The sequence below is a fragment of the Aptenodytes patagonicus genome, chromosome 7 (genome assembly GCF_965638725.1).
Source record: "Aptenodytes patagonicus chromosome 7, bAptPat1.pri.cur, whole genome shotgun sequence".
In the NCBI taxonomy this organism is placed as follows: Eukaryota; Metazoa; Chordata; class Aves; order Sphenisciformes; family Spheniscidae; genus Aptenodytes; species Aptenodytes patagonicus.
In genome coordinates this window covers 65,013,276-65,035,390 of record NC_134955.1, presented here as the reverse complement: position 1 = coordinate 65,035,390, position 22,115 = coordinate 65,013,276, and the positions used below count along the sequence as shown (strand labels likewise).

General features: G+C 38.8%; 1 protein-coding gene across 3 annotated transcripts in view; it reads right to left on the bottom strand.

Moving 5' to 3' along the window:
- ESR2 (estrogen receptor 2) overlaps positions 1-20,038 on the bottom strand; it is a 37,371-nt gene extending 17,333 nt beyond the window's left edge. For all 3 annotated transcript variants that reach the window (XM_076345616.1, XM_076345617.1, XM_076345618.1), the window contains exons 1-4: positions 19,833-20,038; positions 16,154-16,626; positions 10,012-10,187; positions 7,125-7,241 (exon numbers count right to left, since the gene is read on the bottom strand). In XM_076345616.1, coding sequence (XP_076201731.1) covers positions 7,125-7,241; positions 10,012-10,187; positions 16,154-16,626; positions 19,833-19,835 — 769 coding nt within the window. In that variant the 5' untranslated portion in view covers positions 19,836-20,038. The remainder of the gene's footprint in view (positions 1-7,124; positions 7,242-10,011; positions 10,188-16,153; positions 16,627-19,832) is intronic.
- Positions 20,039-22,115: the final 2,077 nt, after the last annotated feature.

Sequence of the window (22,115 nt, the reverse complement as noted above, 5' to 3'; positions counted from 1 at the left end):
AGCTGAATGACGTCTAGCTAGAAGTTGCCAGAGCAGCTGAACAGCAGTTAGGGAAAGAAAACATACCAGGAGAGACAATCAGAGCTGGAGACATTATCTTATGGTAGATTCATGAAATCAAACTTGATGATACCCAAAAAAAGGTTACCTGCAGAACTACAAAGTCAGAGTTCAACCGTCTGTCTGGGCAAATCCTTTTCTTCCTGAGAGAGTCAAAGGACAGTGAGGCATAGACTAATTTCTAAAAAGACACTTGGATGATGTAGTGAACTCTGTGCTAAGCCTCATTTTGGACTGATGCACAAAGGTCAAGAGGAAAATCTTAAAGTGCTTTGTCAGCTTCAGAAAACCATTAGAATGGCACAGCGGGCTGCAGACTGTTCTGAAGTCATGTCATGCACAGAAAGTATGTAAATATTTTCCATCAGGGAAGACAAAGAGGAAAGGTCGACTGTGAGCTAAGCAACTAGAACAAAAGTACAACTGGAGACAGATGAGGAAATGCCTAGGTATCAGGGTGGTCTACCTACAGAGATCTCCATGGCTCTGATTTCCATATGAATGTGCACGGTAGAGACCGTAACCACCAGGAGAGAACTGAACTAAAGCAAGAAGCAACACCTCACATCGTTTCCACTATTTAGAGAGCTGAAGCACATTGAACATGGGCATCTTGAAGGACAGAACAAGAAAAATAGCACAGAGGGACTAGAAGCCATAGGGGGATGCAGGGCAGAGGAGAAATTTTCTTGGGCTATCAAAAAATACCAACTGCTCCACAACATGCATAGTTTTTATTCTCCAGTACCTGGTGGAGCTGTGAAGCCCCAAAAAAGAAGACACACAAATAGCAGGCTTTTAATTAAACACATGGAAAAGGTGTTCAGTTAGGGACCATATCTAAAACAATAAAGTCAGAAAAACTGCTGGTTTAAGAGGGAGCTGGGGAGAGGAGGAGATGCCTGACGACACTATGAGGAAGAAATTCCAGCAGTTTGGACACACCTGCCAGAGGTAACATGTGGTCAAGCAAGCACTTGCAACCAGCTCATTGACCCTAGTTCAGTTCCTGGCACTGAAGTGAAGCAAGTGCACTCTTGTGGGACTCTACATCCTCTGACCAGCTGTCCTCAGCTCTGTTACGCTGTCACCCAGACTTCTCTGCGGCACGGAAAATATCAGGCCTTTGATGCCAAGACCCAAGTTATCCTTTCAAATTTACTGTTGTAAAGATTTTTAAATACTATTTTGTAACCTATCCAAAATATAAACACACAGGTAAGTGACCAGGTACTTTAATGAAGATCAAAGAAATCAGTAAAATTTAAAAAAAGATTAAAAAATAGTAGTCTAGCATCCTGTTCTAATTGATACAATCTTGTACAATTTTCATCTGCGCAGCTGCACTCCATGCTCCATCTTAAAATAATTCAGTCAGGTTGTGATACTTATTGACAGTATTAAAGGTATCAATACTTGTGGAGGGTTCTTACTGGGAAACAGCAAGCCCCTTTAAATTACTTTAGGTTATTTAACTAAATCAAGTTTCATGTATAACCAGTACTTATTAAAAAAAAAAAAAAAAATGCTCCATTTAAAACATAAAAACGGTTTCTATAATCATATCTCCAGTGCAGAAAGCCAAACTAGGAGTGTTAGACATTTCTGTATAAAAAACTTGTTGCTAAAAAAAATATAGTTGGTGATGAAAAAAAGAGGGGAAAAAATCCCCACTAAACCAGATTCTGAATTATTGTTTGTATTTTTTAATCAACATATATTGCCAAAGCAGGTGAAGGCTGAGTCACTGAGCAGTGTGCATAAAACACAGCTCGTCAGTAATTAAAAGAGATACCATTTATTTCCACATTAAAGTTTATTCTGCTTGTATTAAAAAAAAAAAAAAGAGTGCATTGTAAGATTACACATCTAAGAAAACAACATTTAAGCTTGCTAGTCAATTGACATATCAGAAAGTAGCAGCCTTTCCAATCAAAACAACATTTCAACAACGTAAAGGAGCTTCTGTGCTTTTTGTTCTAACCCAAAGTTTAGGCAGGACTGAGAAATTTTACCTATACGTCTATTAGCATCCAACAGTCATGTATAAGTGCTTATAAATCTATATATTATAAATAATTATAGACCAGCTTAATGTTTGGCTTAACTAGACACAGAGATGTAAATCAATCTGTGTAAAGGCACAGCAGTAAAATAGTTACAGCTTCCCAGATTAGGGACTATTTCCGACTTTACCACAAACGCTCTAACTATACTTAATAGCTAACATTAATTCATATAAAGGTAATTCAGGCAATTGGAGAAGTGCACAAGATGATCAAATCCCTCATTCTTCCTACAGCACTCTCCTTATTTAGAGCTATTCTTTGCACAAGAAAATAGCAGTATTCAGCTGAGAATGCTGGACCAAGGGCACCATGGACCACATGGGTAAATGATCACAAGAATATAAGAAATAAGACACATATTGAAAAAAAAGTCATTAAAATGAGCCTGTTGTTCACTCACCCATGAACAAGCCACAACAGACATCATTGGCAGTGAAACACACTATTTTTAAAGCAACTCCTGCTTTACAAATTCTTTGAAAATTGCAAATGTCTCTGCTGTCTGATACGGTGGGCAGTTATATGGCATGTTGCTCTTAATACTGATTTTGGTCCCCGGCAACTGCTTATGTAACTAACTGGTTCAACAGCAACTGCAGATTCTACCATTGAATATATTATAACCAGTTTTTGTAAGTGTTTGAGCTTATTACTCACTCAGGTATACATTAGTAAATCACTATCACTCCAGTCACCTTTGAAAGCAAATGCAAATGTTCTGGTGAGTACGCCTGTATTCACGGAGCGGACCTACTGACAAAGAAGCTGCCGTCTGCCATACACACATGAGAACATGAGCTGAAATTACAGTAATTTCTGTGATAGCTAAAATACAAATTAATACATCTGATGTCCAAAGAATGCCATGAAACATTTTTTTCCTACTTACTTTCTGTGTGAAAAGTAATTTACAGTATTTCAAAGTGCTATCTAGAAACCGCACGCAGCAGCCAAGCACAGGAGAAAAAGAGCGCCAGACCCTGAACCATACCAGCCCACAGAGAAGTCCGTTTTTCTTTCCGAAAACTTGTGGAACGATGCCAGTATTTAAGGGCAGTATCTATCCATCGCTTTTTAGTATGGCCCTCAGCCTCCTCATTTGTGGCGGGGAGGGGGCAGAGAGGAGCTTTGTCTTTGGAACATTTTCAACACGTTGAGAACTGGCACATGGGGAAAAAGATACGGGAGCGGGGCGGGGCAGGGAAATGAAAGGTAAGTCTAGTCCCACAGGGAAACTGAAAAATCCTTTTGGAAGAAGGTCTATTTAAGCCTCAGGAAGCAAAAAAGAAAAGTACAAGCATAGCTGCTCCCAGGGTGGCTATAGCTAAGTGATGAGGCAACTCCTCTCTTCTTTACTGCCCTTGGCAAACAGCCCAGTCCGTTTCAGGCTCCCCAGGTAAACACCAGAAAGCTCCAAGAGAAGATCAATTTTATCCCAATCTGTTTTATTCGGGTTTGCTGGGCAGAGTTTACTGCAGTATTTCTGTTTTCCTTGTTCCTGGTGACAGTGCTTTGCAATTATTTTTCTACCGGTAGCACTAGTCCCAGTGCCAAAATTTAGCAGTAGCTTTCTTGATTGGAACAGTAGGCAACGCAGACTTCCTACAGAGAACTTTGCAGATGCAGTGTCTAAGACCCTTATTGTGCTTTTGGCAATGATGGTATATTTTGTAAGAAAATCTGTTATCTCCTTAATACAAAGCACCCCCAAGCTAGTCTCCACTGAAATACCCGTGGCTTGTTGGGTTGACTTCTCAACGTTTATGAATGCGATGACATCCAAGAGAATTTCAGACCACGAAACTCCAAAGCAACACTTTCCTACTGCCTCCTACTGTTTTAAAGATGGCAAGTACCCCCCAAACACATTTGCACACAGAATGTATGCTATATATACACACACACATACATGTGTATTTTTTCTCAAGGTGTCTATTGATAATATGCACAATGAGGATTTAAAGATTTGATGCAAACAGTGCAGAGTTTTTATGAAGAGCTTTCATAAACTATGAAAGTGGTAATTGAGGTTCTTTTATCACTTCTGCTGGACAACAGGTCTCCACTGAGCAAAATGCACTTAGAAACCATTCTATCCTATCCAGGTTTTTAGCAGTTGTGAACCAATGCATTCACTAAGAGACCTGGGAAAGGAGCGGAGATGGGGAAAAGCCTTCATTAAAAAGAAAACATACTCTTCTATGGCTTTCTACAGTAAAAAACTGGTATTAAAGCATGGCTCTAACAAGAAAAAAATTAAAAGATAATCACTCCAGTCTGCAGGAAATGGCATTTACATTTCATGCAAGAAATACAGTCTTAAAATCTGTCTGGTTTAAATGTCTGTCACCATGTGTCCAGGCATCAGATTTACTCACAGGTGCCTCTTAACTCATCAGGCAACTCAGACAATTCTGAATAATTTTTATATTCCTTTTTCTGAAATTAAATTGTTAAGATTCTCAAATTGAATTCTCAAGAGTCTCAAATTTCAGTGCTACTATTTAAAAAACTAATTTTTTTTTAAAAATACAGTTCCTGTTGTTTTCCTGTTATAGTTTCAAAGTGCCTTTTTTGGGCTGGCACAGTCATTAATGTCCTATAAACATTCATTATTGTAGGAAATCTATGAATATGTGACAAGATTAAAAGGAACACAGGCTAAGACATAAGTACATATTATCATTATTTATTACTTGTAATACCATAGTGCCTATGAGGTCTAATCACAAATCAAGACTTCCTGGATAATTAGAATAAAAAGATTCATTTGAGGAAAACACTGTGGAGGACCACCTTATAATATCATAGTGGAATCAGTCTTTACAGAAACTCTCCAACTCCAGAACTGGGGCTTGATAGAAACCCCTGTTGGAAAAACATTGAGTAAAATTCTCAGTCATAAAGACGAACAAAAGACAGCAACACCATTCAGAAAGTAAGGTTTCAAAAGGAGTCTCATTTGCAAGGGTAAGGCTTTCCTTTCTGGAGGCCAGACAGCAAAGGTAGCTAAGACCATATTAATGAAAAACACCGATAAAGCTGAGATGCATCATCAGTGCAGAAGAAGATAGGAGCTTCATATAGAAAGAACTAGCTGACTTGAGCAACAAAAACTAAATGTACTTCAGGAGTACAAAAATAATACAGGGAACAATTGCAATTGTAGCTCTAAGCTGGGAGTTATCCGCTAGGAATGAACAGGATGCTGCAATCATAACAGCTCATAGAATGATTACGAACTACCAGCGTGATGCAACCATGAAAAAGGCAAATAGGATCCTGGGTTGCACGCAGAGAAAAGCTCACACAGAGAAAAGCTCCCACAGAAACAGATATGTATTAATGCTACTACAGTGAGGAGAGTTCACAGGAACACTGTCCGTGATTCTGGTCATCCAAGTGCAAAACAGATTATTTCAGCCTGGAGCAGACTGAGGGACAAGCTACCCTGACGACTTCCAGATTCTGTCTACTTTCCTTTTTTGCAAGAGGACGAGATTTCTCGGTTTATTTAGTCTAATAAAACAAAGGCTGTGAGGGGATATGATGTAGTCCGTAAACACAACCAGAGCATTAACAATAAAGAGAAGAGGAGCCTCTAAGCTACAAGACAATGTTGCCACAAGAACAAACAGGCATTAATTGTCCAGCAATAAACGCAGGCTGGAATTCTGAAGAATGTTTGTAAAGAAAGAAATAATATTCTACAAACAGCCTTCAGATCAAAGCAGTGGGAGGATGAAAACACTGCCTAGCCTTGAAATAGAAATAGGTATCTACATTAAATGGGATGAAATGAGACGCACACCTGCCAATCACAGAGGACCAAGCACAGTAACCTTCTCCTTTCCACTCCAGTGTTCCTATGTGATGTTTTCCCAGCCTATTTCTATCATGTACATTGGGGAATCTATAAGAAACAACAACAACAAACCTTGGCTGTGAAAGTACATTAGATATTGAAATATCTTTTAAGTTATTTTGTTCTTAGAAGTAACCTTTAAAATATCCTCTATAAATGTACAACTACAGTGAAGTCACATCTCTGTAAGTACAAGATGGGAATAGGAGTAAAGACTGGATAATTCTGAGTGGTGCAGAGACAAACTGTGGTTGTTCACTACTTCTTTTGATGGAAGAGCTGGAGGACATCATCTGAAAATAGCCTGTTCAAAAAAAAAACCAGCCCCCCCTCTGCCTTCCCACTGCTGCCCCACCAAAGCCCCACAAAAAAGCCTGGCAACCAGAAAGCTAGTTCTTCACAGGACGTGTGGTCAAGCTGCAGAACTCCTTGCCATGGGATGTTGTAGATGCTAAGACTTCACGGGATAAAAAAGAGGGACATTGGACAAGTTGTCATTCCATTAATATATTGAGACCTATTAAATACAAGAAACCTCTTCCAGACCAGAAGTCCCCAACTGCTAATTTTTGGAAGCTGAGAGTTGTCAGCAGTAGTTTCACTTAGGTGCCGGTCTTATTCTTACAATCCTCCCGAGGCATTCACTCTTGCCACTCTTGGAAGCAGGATACTGGGTTAATTAACTACTGCTTTGATGCAGCACTGCTGTTCTTGCATTACATTCAACCAGCAGAGCACAGTACAGGCTCGCTTACCCCATATTAGAAAGGTTTTCAGTTTGGTTTGAGGCTCAGGCAGCAGCAGGTCTTGGGTACCCATTTTGCAGAATGTAGCATGCAAGTCAACTGCCTTCACAGAGCTCTGCAGAGGTACTACGGTTTTCCTGTGCTGAACCTACACCTTACTCCTTCCCACGGGTTTTCTTCTGAAAATGAAAAGTCGTCTTCTGCTTTAAGAATCGGTACATTCCTTCCTATAAAACCAGCTTAAACCTTGCTCTAATTGCCTGTTGTGCCTTTTTAGGATTCCAAGAAAAAAAGAGAAAAAAAAAACTACACAGAATTGACTGAAGGGGGAAAAAAAAAAAGCCAGCAAAACCCAAGCAAACAACACAGACATGCAAAACTCACCACATTTCATCATTCCCACTTCATAACACTTCCGTAGCCGGCATGCCTGGCAGCTTTTGCGCCTGTTTTTGTCTATCGTGCATTGATTGGTAGCTGGGCAGATGTAATCGTTGTGTCCTGCAGCAGAGTAAGAAGAGAAAATTTAACATCTCCGACAGTCTTTCTTGGTCATTTCCCAAATCAGGACCTTCTTGATTTTAAGCATCTCAACTTTTTCATATGCATCTATCTAAGCTCCATTAATTTAACTGATGCAAAAATGCATATTTATCCTATACTGAAAACATCAATCCGTGGCCTCAAAAAGTAACCAGACAACATAGACCGGCTTTCACTGATGACTGTTAGGTAACCAAGCACTTTCTAATACCAACTCATTTTTGAAAATGGGACATAGGCTCTTGTGGAAATTTGCTCCCAACCTCCAACTTCTTACTGTATATTGGGACTGTACAGATGGCAGACAGTAGATTTTTTTTTTTCCTCAGCAAAGTTAAAAACAGCAGTGCACACAGCTTCAGTCCGGCAAAGATTTAAGTAAACTACAGCTCTATTTACTGAACTCTCTGACGTGGTGAGTTCCAGGAATGAAGAAGCCTTTGGAGGATTGACCCTGGACCAAAGTTAATAAAAAAAAGCAGCCCAAGAGAAAAAGAAAACTAGTATAAAATAATGCACACTGTATAGTACAAAGAAAAGCACAAGCAGAAGGTATAACTTTTAGATATTGTGGACAAATGTTTCTCTTATTTTCATCAGTTTCCACTACAGCCCCTTCTGTTGTCTTCTCCTTCTATCCCACCTCACCTCGCCCCCACCCAAACCCCTTTACATTATTGTATTTCATTAATCAATAATCTGGTCCAAAGGTTTATTACTGTAAACTGGACTTGAGTATGCTCTTGGTGTAAATACAGTCAAATACATACAAATACTGGAAATCTCTCTTGCAGTAGTTACCAAAGGATGCAAAAAATATTCACTCATTTACATTTCTTAATGTCTTTTCTCTCGGGTTGTTTTTTAAGTTATTTTTTCAACCTTTAAGAATAGATCAGGCAAAGATACAGCTACTAGAGTTTTTTTTACTTGATGCAAGTCCAAGAGTTCATGCCCCCAAGAGTAATTATTTAACTGAACCATTGTGACTATTTCCTTGCAAAATTAAAATAATTTTGACCTTGAATTTTTGAACTGACAATTTTAAAAGTAAGAGATTAGGTTACAGTTTGTCCCATTTCCTACTGGCAGATATGACTGAAAAACAAATTACTGTTTATCAGTCTTCACACAACATGGGGGGAAAGGAGGAGGAAGCTCTCTGTTGCACTATAACCCAAGCACACAGGAGTATAAAGTGGTTTAAAACTCCTGTGGCCTTGGGATAATTTAGCTTGCAGGCAGATGTTCAGAGATGTGGGACGAATACACTACACTACAAACTTGGACAAGCAGAGAAGACCACACACAGTTGCTCAGTCATACCATCTAATTTTAATTAGACATTAGCCCAACATTTTCGTCTATGGTAGGCCCAGAAGTTTTTTACTTTTTATAAGCAATATCCTTCATAACAACTGTTGCAACTAAGTGCTTGATAGTGTTTTATGCCAAGAACTTACTTTCATGTATTTGAATTACAATCAAACGTTACCTGACAGGGTACATTAAGGCGTACAAAAGGCCACAATGGGTAAGTTGTTCACGGCCAAAGCACATGTGAGCAACACAGAGCAGGCAAATAGTTTTTCTGACAGAAAACACTTTGAGATCAAATTCAATCTCCATTTGTGACAAACTGGAGACAAAGTTCTCTTCAATTATTTTAGAAATCAAAAGAACTTGCACCAGTTTATAGAAATTGTTATTCACCCATGCAGAACTTGCACAATAGATTGAAAAGGCAAACAAGTTTTGAATTAAATTTGATTCTAATGGTGACACCAACTCTGCCATATTGATCCAAAAGAAAATATCTCAAGATTACTAAAGGCTTTGTGTGCAGAAGAGGAAAGGAACATTACAGACCAAAAAATGACAGGATTTTCTGTGTTAGTATCTGCATGTAATATCCAATGTCAATCCAATTAAGTTTCCACCAAGAGGCCCCGGATGAGGCCAAAGAACATGATAACTAGAGCCAAGGTTAAAGAAATGAAGTGGTCCAAAGCTGCAATATGGTGCGTAAGTCACTGCCCATAGGCTGTGATAACAAACATGGAGACCTACATTTACTTCATACTGCAGCCACTCAGCAAATTTGAACTAAATACCAAATATTAAAGAATTTAAACACTGAAGTGTAAACCTTAGATAGAGAGATCTGGCAGAGTAAGAAATACTGCAATGTAGGCTCTGGGGGGTGGAGGGCTGAGAAATAACAATAATCAGGTTTGTACTGAATACTTGCTACACATATTCTTATATCCTACATACTATGTAGATATTATATGCTATGACTCAACAGCTCCAGGCAATATACTCTTGTCAAGAATAGTTCCTGGCAAGCAAAGTCTCCAGGCAATTATCTACTCTAACTGTGTTTATTATAACAAAGTCACAATTACTATGTACTTTGGGACAAAACCTGCAATCAGATTCACAGGTCTGCAGAGCCATCCCACCGAAGCCTTTGCTGCAGGGCCTTCCTGTGCTATGTATTCCACCTCTTCTCTAAAGGAATCAATTGCTCACTTTGTAATGTTTCCAGATCTTGATAACATAAGAGTCAAAAGATAAAGTAGTCAAATCACGTGTTGCTCTATTTTCAGCATGCAGCACCATACACCAGGATTTTAGATCAACTCATTACTAGAACAACCGCTGCAGCCCCTGATCATATGAAACAACTTATTTGAGCAAAGTTATCAAAAGCTGATTCTCCTACCTTGAATACTTCTTTTAAAGAATGCTTTGCAGCCTTCACATGACCAGACCCCATAGTGGTATCCTGAAGCATAGTCACTGCAGACTGCACAGAAGTGGGCATCCCTTTTTGAGCCAGGATTATTTGCAATTGGGCTTGTACAGTCATTGCCATTAGTTTTTCTTTTTAACGTTTCTCTGATAGAAAAGAAAAACATGTTATAAAAGAGGAAAAAATTAATCTACATTGCAAAGAGTTCCATTAGTTTCCATTGTCTTCTATTCTCTCTCTATAGTCTTCTTATTACTGAACACAGGACAGTGTGAAACACTGTTAAGCCTTTTTCTGATAAGGTTATTTAAAGCATATAGTCTGATCCCAGAGCTTTCAATGGCGACAGACTATAAAGTTTTAAAATACTCTAAGGCATAAAACTGGACTGCTGATGTGTCATTCACATGAACTCTAGGAAAATCATATGGAATTATGATGGATCTTGAAGAATTCTTGGAAATTTACAAGTCCAGGAATTTGTGAACCAAGTGGACTTTGCCTTTGGGAAGCTTCGCATGGAAAATGTGAACTCAGACAGCTTGGGCTGACATGATAAACACTACCACGAACAGAGCTGCGGTTGCTTCGTACTGTTAGCAAGGCAAAAGTCTAGACGGAGCAATATACATCTAGTCTCAAGTATTTCATCCTTTAAACGAGGCTTTATTCATTCAACGAGATGCTGGAGACAAATATCTTGAGATGTGAATCTCAGCCTACAAGATCAACTCACAATGTTAGACAAAGTTTTCTGTTCAAGGTGACGACCCACGCTATCATCCTAATGCTAAATAAAAGTAAGTCTGAATACAAGAAGAATGGAGAAACACAATTAATAAAATACTTTCATATATTAAAAATATTATTGCTCCATATAAATTAATAAGATATATGCATTCCTGAAGCTCTGCAAATAGTTCCAACTTACTGGAACTATTCTTAATGACTGGATTAAAATTAGAACAGGATAAAAACATGAAATAACAGCCAATTCCTGACACCAAGATCCTGTAAACAAACAGCAAGAGGAAAGGAACTTAGATTATCAGTAAAGTGGTTTTTAGGTATAGGAAACACATCCATTGTGTACTTTTTCTCTGGACTTCATTTTCTTGGTGGTTTTAGCATGCCTTACCTTCATGGTCAATACAATTTCTAGGTAGAGAGAAAACAGGGTCATGTGCAAACTCTCAGCAGCAGTTTTACAAAAGGAAAGCTGTATAGAAAACTTAAAAGCACAGAGGCAGAAGTTAGAAACTGCAGAATTTTCATCATCCCACTTTCCAGCAGGATTAGGCAGGAGAAGAAATATCAGTTGGGATAAGACAGCAGGCAGCATGGTTTATGACTTCTAAAGAACAAGGGTACGTTGCCAGGGCAGAAGAAACCTGTTCACCAACAAGAGCAAGTTTAAACAGAACAGTAGAAACATGCTGAAAGTGCTGTCGAAGAGGCTTTAACTAACATATTAAAAGTAGACTTTGTGCCGGTTTCATGACAGGAGGTAAGGACAAACACACCCACACGCCAACTAAAAATCATCAAGTTTGTAAGTATTTGAGGAGAACGTGCTCCGATTTCCTAGTAGAAAATTTGGAAAGGAAAAAAGGTGGTTCTCTGAGCAAATTCCAAAACAGAAAAATTAAGGTATTTGTTGTACAATTAAGTTACTGCAAGCTTTTAAAAAATGTTAATTCATTCAGATATTACAGGGCATAAGGGTGTTTAGATGTTTAACAAGTCCAGTCTTTGATTACACACACCCCCCCATTCATGGATTGCTGAATCATTAGGTTGTTTCCCCTTCTGCTACGCTGGGAAGACCAGTGTGGGGGAACTCGCCCTTAGAATAAAGGGACTGTATCACACACGTCTAATATGCTGCTAATGCAAGAAGAAAAAGCATTGCTATTCCTTCCTGTCTCCCTGTATTTGGAAGAAAAAGTAATTTGGCGTTTCACATTAGTAGAAGAGGTATATTTTTAAGCTGTCCTTGGGAATCATGATCCAATTGTGAGAGTCAGAAGAGAATCAGAATCAGCTAGAGAGCATCTCAGTGACTGATTGATATGCTATAGAGAGCAATGTTTATTGCCCTCGTTAAAGCACGAAGATGATATGGATGAAAATAAAGAAAAAAGCACACACCGTAACATCTCACTGAGGGGTGTTGTTTTTTACCTTCCAGTCATGATAAGTGTTTTAAAAAACACTTTTTCTTTCCCTGCTTAAAAGTTTAATGACAGTCACCCTGCACACATGCAAGTTGCGTGACTTCCACAGACTGTGGCAAACAGCTTGCACACAGAGCAACAATCTGGAATGAATTCCTCCTGCAGGCCGAACGGGCATCAAATCTGCTCGTCTGCAATAGCTGCAGCAGTGCAGCAGGAGGTTCAAACACAATCATTTTATTACCGTTGCCTTTAAGGACGACAGAACTAGGAAATAGTAAAGAGCTTTAAGGTACACATTCCTTACCCTGAGGATCAGACAGCGTATCCACACAAACAGCAAACCGGAGTGGGTAGCCCCACACGTGGTCAAAGACCACCTCCCAGCGCTCTTGGGACTGGTGCACTCCAGCATGCTCAGCAGATGAATGAGCTGCCAGGTCCTCCAGAAGAACTGGAAGTACCTGGCTGTGTGCCCACAAAGCTCCTGCACCACAGGATGCAGGAAAATGGGGGATGTACCCTGGCTGCTACTGAGGAGCCGCATGGACAAAGATTTATCGCTTTACACCTCCTAATACTCCTCTCTATTTTATGATCATGGTTTCTATATAGAGATATTATGTTTCCATAAAAAGAATTAAATTTTTTTTGAAAGTAACAAACCAGTGATTTCCTACTAGTCATCAACAGTGACAAGATGATTACCCTAAAGGAGAAGGAATTGGCAAGACTATTTAGGTTATTCAGTATCTATCGTGTCTCCTAATTACCTCTAGCTTTGCCACAGCAAGTGTTTGATGCATATGCCACGGAAAACTTGAACATAAATTCAACTTTTTATTAAAAATTAAGAAGGGTGGCAAGGATTTGACCTAGAAAGTAGCAAGATTTGCTCATGGCATTTGTTGTCTGTCAGGTTTTTCTAAAACCTAAACTATTGTACATTATAAAAAGAAAGAGAGAAAAAAAACACTGAGAAAATTTAAAAAAATCCATTAAGTCAAAAATTAATAGTCCAGATTTTATAATTTCTTATAACTCTTCCCTCCCTCCCACAGGCCACTGGCTCATTCAGTGCCTGGGGATAATTCCATCCCATACGAGCCTAAGCTATAGGATGAAGGCTCTTCCTTTCTCTCCCAGAATGTGTGCAAGATGATGGGCAAAAATCAGCTGAAGAATACTTTTCAGTCTTTATCTTCCTCTTTTTCTAGAGACTCCCTCCACTATAACTTCTGGAATTGTTAATACCACACAACTGTCAATATTTATGTCTCCAAAGCACAGGTTCTGCTATACTCCAAACATTGATTAATATGCTGAAAATTATGTCATAGATATCTCAAAATTAAGGGACATATTTTTGCTTAATCTCTGTAACCATTCCATCATAAAATGGAGATGCCAACCCATTACCTCAAAGAGACTTCAACATACGTTTAAGTGCTCTGCAGAATGAGCACAATTAAAAAAGCATGGGAGAACAATGCAAATAATTATGGCTTCAGAGCAGAGTTGTATAAATATGTATATATACATATAAATATGTATAAATATGAAATTAGCACACAGTGAACAAGACAAAGTTACTAAATAATTTCTAATTAAGCAAGCATTGCTAGCCTGTGTACCCAAAAACCTTTACTTACATGCTTTACTTGCAATTAGTTGGAAGCACAAGGAAAATAAAAGAAGAACAAATTCAGTTCCAGAAACATCACTCTGGCAACTTCATTAAAGTTTCCTAATACTTTTTAGAAAGTAATATATCTGTTTGTTTTGAAAATAAACCTTTTGTTTCTTTAATTAAAATCCTTTTATTTAGGGGATGAAGACAGAAGTCAATTTCAGACTACTTTTAAATATAATGTAATTACACTGTCACATTCTTTTTCTCTTCATGTCATTTTAATATAAATTGAGTGATCCTGCACCAACAAAATTTATGAGACTATTTCTATTGTCTTCACTAGGTACAGGACCTATAATGCAAATACATATAGCAGAGTCTTTATCACCAAATTATTGCCATTTTGTACAAAACCCATGGAACTCTAAAAATTCACATCTATTTTTACATGGAATACAATTCATTTTTGTTGAACGATTGGTGCAAAGTAATACTACACTGCATAACATTTGCATTTAACAAAGTTAAATAAATTTCTTCTGTATTCATATAATGAACCTATTTGTGAAGAAAGAATGCCGAGAATTCAGGTTCCTTATTTTAAGCTGATCTACAAGGAGAACCAAATTACACCGTGATCAGCTTTAGCAAAGTGGACCACATTAGTTTAGCTAATGTTAACGGAAATTTACACCCAGGGAAAATAAACTCCTCCCATGGTGAGACTCTGGCTTTATTCTGAAAGGTAAAATAAACTGTGTAACAGGCTACGTTGTAGTACATATGTATGTATGTACACATAACTGTGTATGTAGTAATGCTTTCTTGCTCATCTTTCAAACAAAATCCCTTTTCTCAAACTACAACACTGTTTGAAATTACTTACACTTTACAGCATTAGTCTCTTCCTTCCCCCAGAGCTATTCCTTTAAGTTTCAATCCCAAGAACTCTTCCTTCAAGGTATAATCTACGAATCTGTAGTGTCACAGTCGTTGTTCCCATGGCAATAAATATAATGTTCATGACATTAATTTAAGACCTCACCAAAGGATAAAGCAAAAGGAAACACAGGGCTTTTTTTCTTTATAGCCTTATTTCAGGACAGATATCCACAATAAGGGAATTACAGCTTTTGCTTTTTGTGTTTCCATGCCAAATTCTTTTTTTCTTTTTTACAACTTCTATACACAAAGTGGGCGTTACACTGCATCATACTGAGACAAATGAACCACTGAGAAGGTCCAGCTACCAAGCAACACAGTAGTTACTTGCTGCTGAACAACAAAGATCATCCATAAATATAGACTCCAGATTTCATTTCTCCTCTTTAAGTTAGGTCTTCATCAGCTACAAGAGCAATAGTCTGTATGAATCTATACAAATGGCAGAAGACTTATTTACTTAAACTCCAGTGTGGCAGGTTTGGCTTCCCTTCTGTCTATGTAGAGAGCACACTGCAGAGCATCAGATGGGGTGCTCTTGCTGTTGGGTTATTCCAGCTGCTGTCCCATCACCTGGACAATTTCAAACACTAACCTACAGCAGCCTTCCCAGGGCTGTCAAAGTTTTGAAACATTAACCAAAGCAGGAAGAGTTTGGATGTTAGCCCTAGTCACATTAGACCTGCTTGGGGAATGCTGTATATAAGTGCTACCCAAACGGCCTCTCCCAATCCACACACTTACACTTAAAGTAGATTTGCACTCCGGAACTGCCTGCTACTCTCTGCTGACTCCAAATAGAGACTAGTCAGGTGGCTGGGCTGAAGATCTGTGCAGCCTGCAAGTCTGAAGTAGACAGATCTCACGCCTTAGCCCTGTGCAGTCAACATAAGGCCCACCCATTGCAGAAGGAACGTGGGTAGTCTCAAAAATAGCACAAAACCTTTATTAACAATTGAACTAAAACTGTTGCCAGGACACACTATTTTTCATACTGACAATGACTGCTGAAGTTAAATAAGGAGCCCTATGAATAAACATACAGCTGCTGAAACAGGAACAGCACCTGCAACACCCTGTGCTTCTAGCCATCCAACAGCTGTTGTAGTGTTTGTAGTGCTTTGTGTCAGTGTATAGTTCTCTAAGGAGCTATTGGAAAAGAAATCCTATTTCAGAAGTTACGTTAAAAGAACCACAAAACCCAGGACTGATTTGGTGTTTGGTGGAGGTTTTTTGGTTTTGTTTTGTTTTTCAGAGAGACCAACACATAGAAGTCAAATGTAAAAAGCAAAGACTTAAAAGAACTAAAGAAACTGTAAATAATTTTCAGCAAAGTTTTAAAGAAATAAGTAGTACTGACCTGGTCACAGGTAGCACTGGCTCCATTGGTCTTGCTTCGCACCAGGGACTCTCTGGCTGCTCTGCATACAGAAGCGATGACTGACAGTGCAACGTCAGAGGGGAGAGATGGCCAGGAGCAGACCATAACACATTGGGACTTGATGTCTGCCTCACAGATGTACTCTCTGAATCACCAAAATTGCTGGTAATGTTGTAATTCATGATAGCAGGACTGCAGAATGCCATTGCAGAATATTCATGTCTGTTTTCCATGTAAGATGAGGGAATATAGACTGGACTGTGTTCTGCTGTCAACGTGGACTGATTACAGCTGTACGGAACTGGAGAGACGATACCAGCCGGTGAGTTTTTAATTTCTGTTTTATTGCATCCAATATCCTGAAGTGGCAGCAACTGAGAAAAGTCCTTGTGAGAAGATGCACACAGGGACATTTTGAAGCAAGTCTGAAGATTGTTGTTTAAATATTCATCCTAAGATGGCAAGGCATAAAAAAAGTTGAATTAAAAAGTAAGAAAGTTCTGTATTAAGTCTTTTCTATAAAAGAAAAAAGGAATTAGTAAAACAGAAAATATAAAAATATCCTGTTAAAACAGATTACATACCAAATGCACTTAAACAGTCAATGTACAAATTTACTACCTTTAAGAAAAAGAAAGCTTTCTTGAACTTCCTTAAAAATAAAGACTAAGACACATGTTGAGTTTAGACTCCCTTAACAATAATAATGAAAAAAAAAAAAAAGCACTTGAAGCCTGAAACAAAGATGCTGGTGACAACTTGGATCTTAACAAAAGTAACTCGTTACAACCAGGGTAAAACTGCTCTATGTCAGAGGCAAAATTACTCTATGGCCGAAACCAGGACACGCACACACACACATATATCTCCTTTACCTTCCGAAACCAGAACTCCACTGCACATCCCTCTCCACAGAGGAGGAAGACATGTAATGGATGCCAGTAAGCAATGCAACTTCATCACAGAGAGGTCCCTGGATACGGCACCTCTGAACAGAGCCATTATAAAAATAGAAGTCGCAAAATGCAGATATTCCCAAAGCTGACAAGACAGAACTTGAGCAATTTCATAAGGTCAGGAAGTTTTATAATTTCCTGCCACTCTACATCCCCATCCCAACTACTCTTCATCCTTCCTCCCACCTGAATCAACTATCAAAACAGAGACCTTAATTTGCCCACAGTAAATACTCTTTGTCAGATTTAGGTTTAAGGGAGAAAAAGTTTTGAAAAGAAAAAAAAAAAGCCGACCAAAACCATCCTCCTGAGACATAATCCCTGTCCTGGAAGCATTACTTTTACAGTTGCATTTAAAAATATTTCTTTTTTATTCTTCACTAATTTCATCTGCAATTCATTCCAGCTTTGGAGACAGACATGCAGCCCTCTTACAGTTTGTAATCCAAACAAAATAGCAAGTTGCAGCCCCCACAACTGACACCGTAGTGTACTTTTACAGATGGTAATAAGATCTTGACATGAAAAATCATGGGCTAATTAAAAAGTCACCCGCAGCTTTGCTATTCCAGAAGTGGCCAAAGTATTGATGCCAAATATTCTTACCTTTTTTCACCTCACGTGACCATAAAGCAAGATGAGGAAGATTCAAACACAGGTTTGCTGAAGTACCAGCAACCTCCCTGTCCCCAAAATTCTCAGCCAGATGGCATTTCTAGTATGCTGTCTTGGGGCATTGACACATTTTTCTCCTCTAGGGTCAGGACTGAGGGTAGAAGCATTAACAAAAAATGTAAGAAGTAGTCTTTTTGAATAAAATGGATAGTTTAGGGTCCGTCCTTCCTTCTCACTTTGCACTCTGTTGATGAAACTGAAGATATCTATAGAAATAACCAGGAACTCATTTAAATCATCTCAGGCACTTCAGGCCCAGCTGCTGTTTTTTCCTTTGTGGGAAACAGGAAAATGAGATATGTCAGCAGCTGTTTATGTCCAGCAGTTGTTGCACTGGAACTCCAATGCAGCCAAAGCAGGAGAATCTGACCTCGCTCCTCACACAATCTACATGCTTCATTTGCCCCAGCCAGATGCTTCACAGTCTCCTCTAAGAGAAACCAAGCAAAAAGCACTGAAAATCCCAAAGGTGCTTTCGCTCCCAGATTATGGGGTGGGTAGCCCAAGTAATTTTTAAGCAGCAAATGATGGAACTAAGAAATGGTATCAAGACTATTTTCAGTGGTCACTACGACTGGACCCAGTGAGCACAATGAATTCAAAATGCATTTAAAGCTTCTGTGTAGGTAAAGCTGTACACCATTTGTGATCTCAGAGGCTGCACATATTCAAGGTGTGCGTGGACACTCTGCAGGAGCATCTGGAATGTCCAGCAAGAGCTGACCGTGCTGTGTCCCTCTGCCCCCCTACGAAGGGCACAGAGTGCAGGGTAACCCCAAACCCTTCTGAGAGAAGCACCTGAGAGGCATTACAACAACCTCTCTGTTATAGTCAGCTGGAGACATTCTGCTATGATACTTTGATAGTTTTTGCAGCAGGCAACCGGTTGTGTAGTTTCCCTCAGACATTTGGAAAATATATGCATGTACGCTGTAGAAGCAGAGAGAACACAGAGCTGGTACTACACAATTTTACGAACTGAAATCAGCTGAGCTTTAAGTCACCTTTTTCTGAAGAGGTAATCCAGTAGAGTGGTATGCAGGATAACTGCCTGTTTAGCAGAAGGACATATTCTCTCCAAAGGGCAACACACAGTGTTTAGAAACATACATAGAAGTTACAAGAAGCAAGAGTGAAGTTTGTTTTAGAGGGAGGAGTCCATGCAAGCATGAGAAGTCAGTACAGCCTTCCTCAAAAACAGTCTGCTCATGACTTATTTACAACAGAAGGGACTCTGGGTTCCAGGAGGTTAAAGAAAACTGTACTCATGGTTTTCAGTAGACTGCAATATAGTGAAAGAATAACAGCATCGGCTTAAGATAATTAACTTGGGTCATAGAAATAGTTTAGCTGCAGTAGACTATGGTTCTACATGAGATCACGTTGTTCACATTTCCTTATACCTAGAGAATTTAGAACGGGAAGCCCAGAGCCTTACAAATAAAGTGAAGCTGCTGAAATTATCCGGTATTGCTCAGAAGGTCCTAAAAACTGACTGTTGGACTGTGAAGTTCTAAGGACTGTGAAGTTAAAGAAGGAGTGTAGATTCAGGGAACCAGATCTTAAGATCTAAGGATACAGAAAACAAACTCCACTAACACCAATACCTCAGAAGGAAGCACGACCACATTTAAGTCAAGGATTAGAGTAAGTAGTGCAACAGGCTAATAAATTTGTTCCATGCTGGTATAATGTCTTCATATCTTAAGCACCATTCATTAAACAGAAGTGAACTCCTGCATAAAGTGAACTCCCATTCCAACATCTCCTCCTTCTCTGAAGAAAGATTTTAAAAGCAAGATTCAATTTTAAAGTACATTATTTAGATCTAATCTATCAGCACTGCACTAGATCTGTACCAGACACAGAAACAAAACCGGCATCCATTATTTTTATACTGCAGTCTTCTGGGAGACTGCAAATGTTTCAGTCTGCTTAAGTCAGTGTAGCTTAGCAAGATACTCGACAACTGAAATGCCATTATTAAGTAAATAGCCATTTTGTCCGATTCCTTGAGTAACACTTACCATTCACAAATCTAAGTCACTAAGGGCAGGATTCACATCTGGCATAAGAGAAAGTAGTTCCATTGGCTCCAGTACATAGAGGATGACACCACTATCCATGAGGATGTAGAAACAAAAATGTGATGTTATCAACGTTCTCCACCAAAAAAAAATTAGGTTTCTGGTCTTTAAACAGCTCTACATATTGAACTCGATGTATGTTGAGAGTCACCATGCAAGACACACCAGATCAGGCACAAGAACTGGTTTAGATGTCATAGTCAAACAGATACATGGGTAAATAATTAAGCCATCTGACCTATTTGAACAAACTCAAAAGCCAGTTATTGCACATTACCTATAGCAAGTATCTTTTTAAAAGCCTTGTATGAAATTTTTTTTTGTTTTTTTAGGTTTTTTTAGTTTTGGAAAGGGGAAAAAATAGGTAGAGAGGGCAGGTTGCCATGTTTTAGAGCCTGCTTGGAAACATAATACAATAGCTTTTCCTAGAAAAATGCAACAGTCTGCAAAAAGCAATAGAGTGATGGATGTTCTCAGGCACCATTCCATCAACATACACTACAACATGCTTAGAATTTTATAGGCAAGTCATATATTTTGAGCAAAGACTTTTTTGCAATAGAGAATTAAGATGACCTTTTTCTCTGCTAGGCTTAAATTAAAGTGCAATCGTTCTTCCTTTCGTTTTAATAGAGGTGATTCAGCAAGCATGCATTCCACTAGCCCACAGCCTAAGCCCCTCAGTCATCTTGCGAAGTGTTCTATTAATATTCTGCTAAGTTAAACTTTACACAACTCACCGCAACAATGAACTGAATCATTTTCTCAAAAACTGATCATTAAAGAAAAGTCATTCCTGATGCATAAAATGGCACTTGTACTTCAAGTTTTGTGAAAAACTTATTACTCATTAAACACAGCAGTGCCAGATACTGCCAACAGAAGGCATACAAGTAAACAAGTTCATTATTACCTGAGAAGGACAGGATGCAACAAATAGGGGACAGATAGGGAAGCAAAATGAAAATAAAGCTATCATTCCAGACATCAGATGTTGTACTCATTCCTGCAAAATGAATAGCCTGTTCTCAATGAGATCAAGACCTCCTCTGAAGAAAATACTGCAGATTAAAAGCACAGGGGCAAGAATACTTTGAAACACTTAAGCAAAAGGAGCACTCTCTTTGGCCTATCTTAACCTTTGTGTTACTGAGGATGCTGACAACCTCTAGGTTATTCTAAACATTCATAAATATATTTCAGGGCTCAATGCATATGACATACATGGAGGCACCAAGGGAACTGGGTTTGTTCCACCAGAGGAACACAAGACTGCAGGAGGGTGTAACTCCAGTCTTCTACTCCCTAAAGTGGAGTTACAAAGATGACAAAGCCAGGCTCTTTTCAGAAAAAGTGCACAAGCCAGGCCAAGAGGTTACAGTCACAAGTCAGTGCAAGGGAAATCCCAGTTGGACATATGAAAAAATTCTCCACAGTGAGAATTAAGTACAGGAACAGGGTACCCAGAAAGGCTGTGAAATCTCCATCTTTGGAGATATAAAAAAAACTTGACTGAAAAAGGCCCTAAGCAACCTGACCTCGCTTTAAGCAGGACAATGGATTAGTTGCTCTCCAGATGTCCCTTCCCACCAGAATTGTTTTATGACTATGTCCCTCCACTACTGGACGCATTCATAGCAGAGGAAATTCCATTTTACCTGTGCTAGAATGAGTGAAGCATATTAAAGCATCATTAATTACCCCGGACACTGACCACCTTGTCAACTTTGTTCAAGAAGGTAAGAGCTGTGGGTCCTGTCCAAAGACAACCAGCATTTAACACTTCATGGTACATGAAAACAGCTGTCTTGCATATACTGCAATGGGATTAGTTCACTAGAAGAAGGTATGCATACAATTGGAAAAGATTTTCAGATCTCAATTCAAACTAGAGTTAAGATTGACTGCAGTAGTTTTTAGCCTTTTAATTTATAGATCCTTAAAATGTTATCAGACCTCAGAATGGATTTAAGCTTTCAGTGATTTGCATTTCTTAGGTACATTTCATAGACTTAGGGATCCAGAGACCAGAAATGGAAAGCCACTGTCCTGTTCAAGAATACAAACTGGGAGACTTCAGCTCCTTTACTCTCTGTGTCATTACTTCCAAGTACAGTGTGGACACTCAATACTATTCCATCAAAAAGAATATTTGAATTTCAGTGTGAAAATTTTAGCATGTTCCATTAGAAAAGAAACGTCTATTAAAACTGTTACACAAGT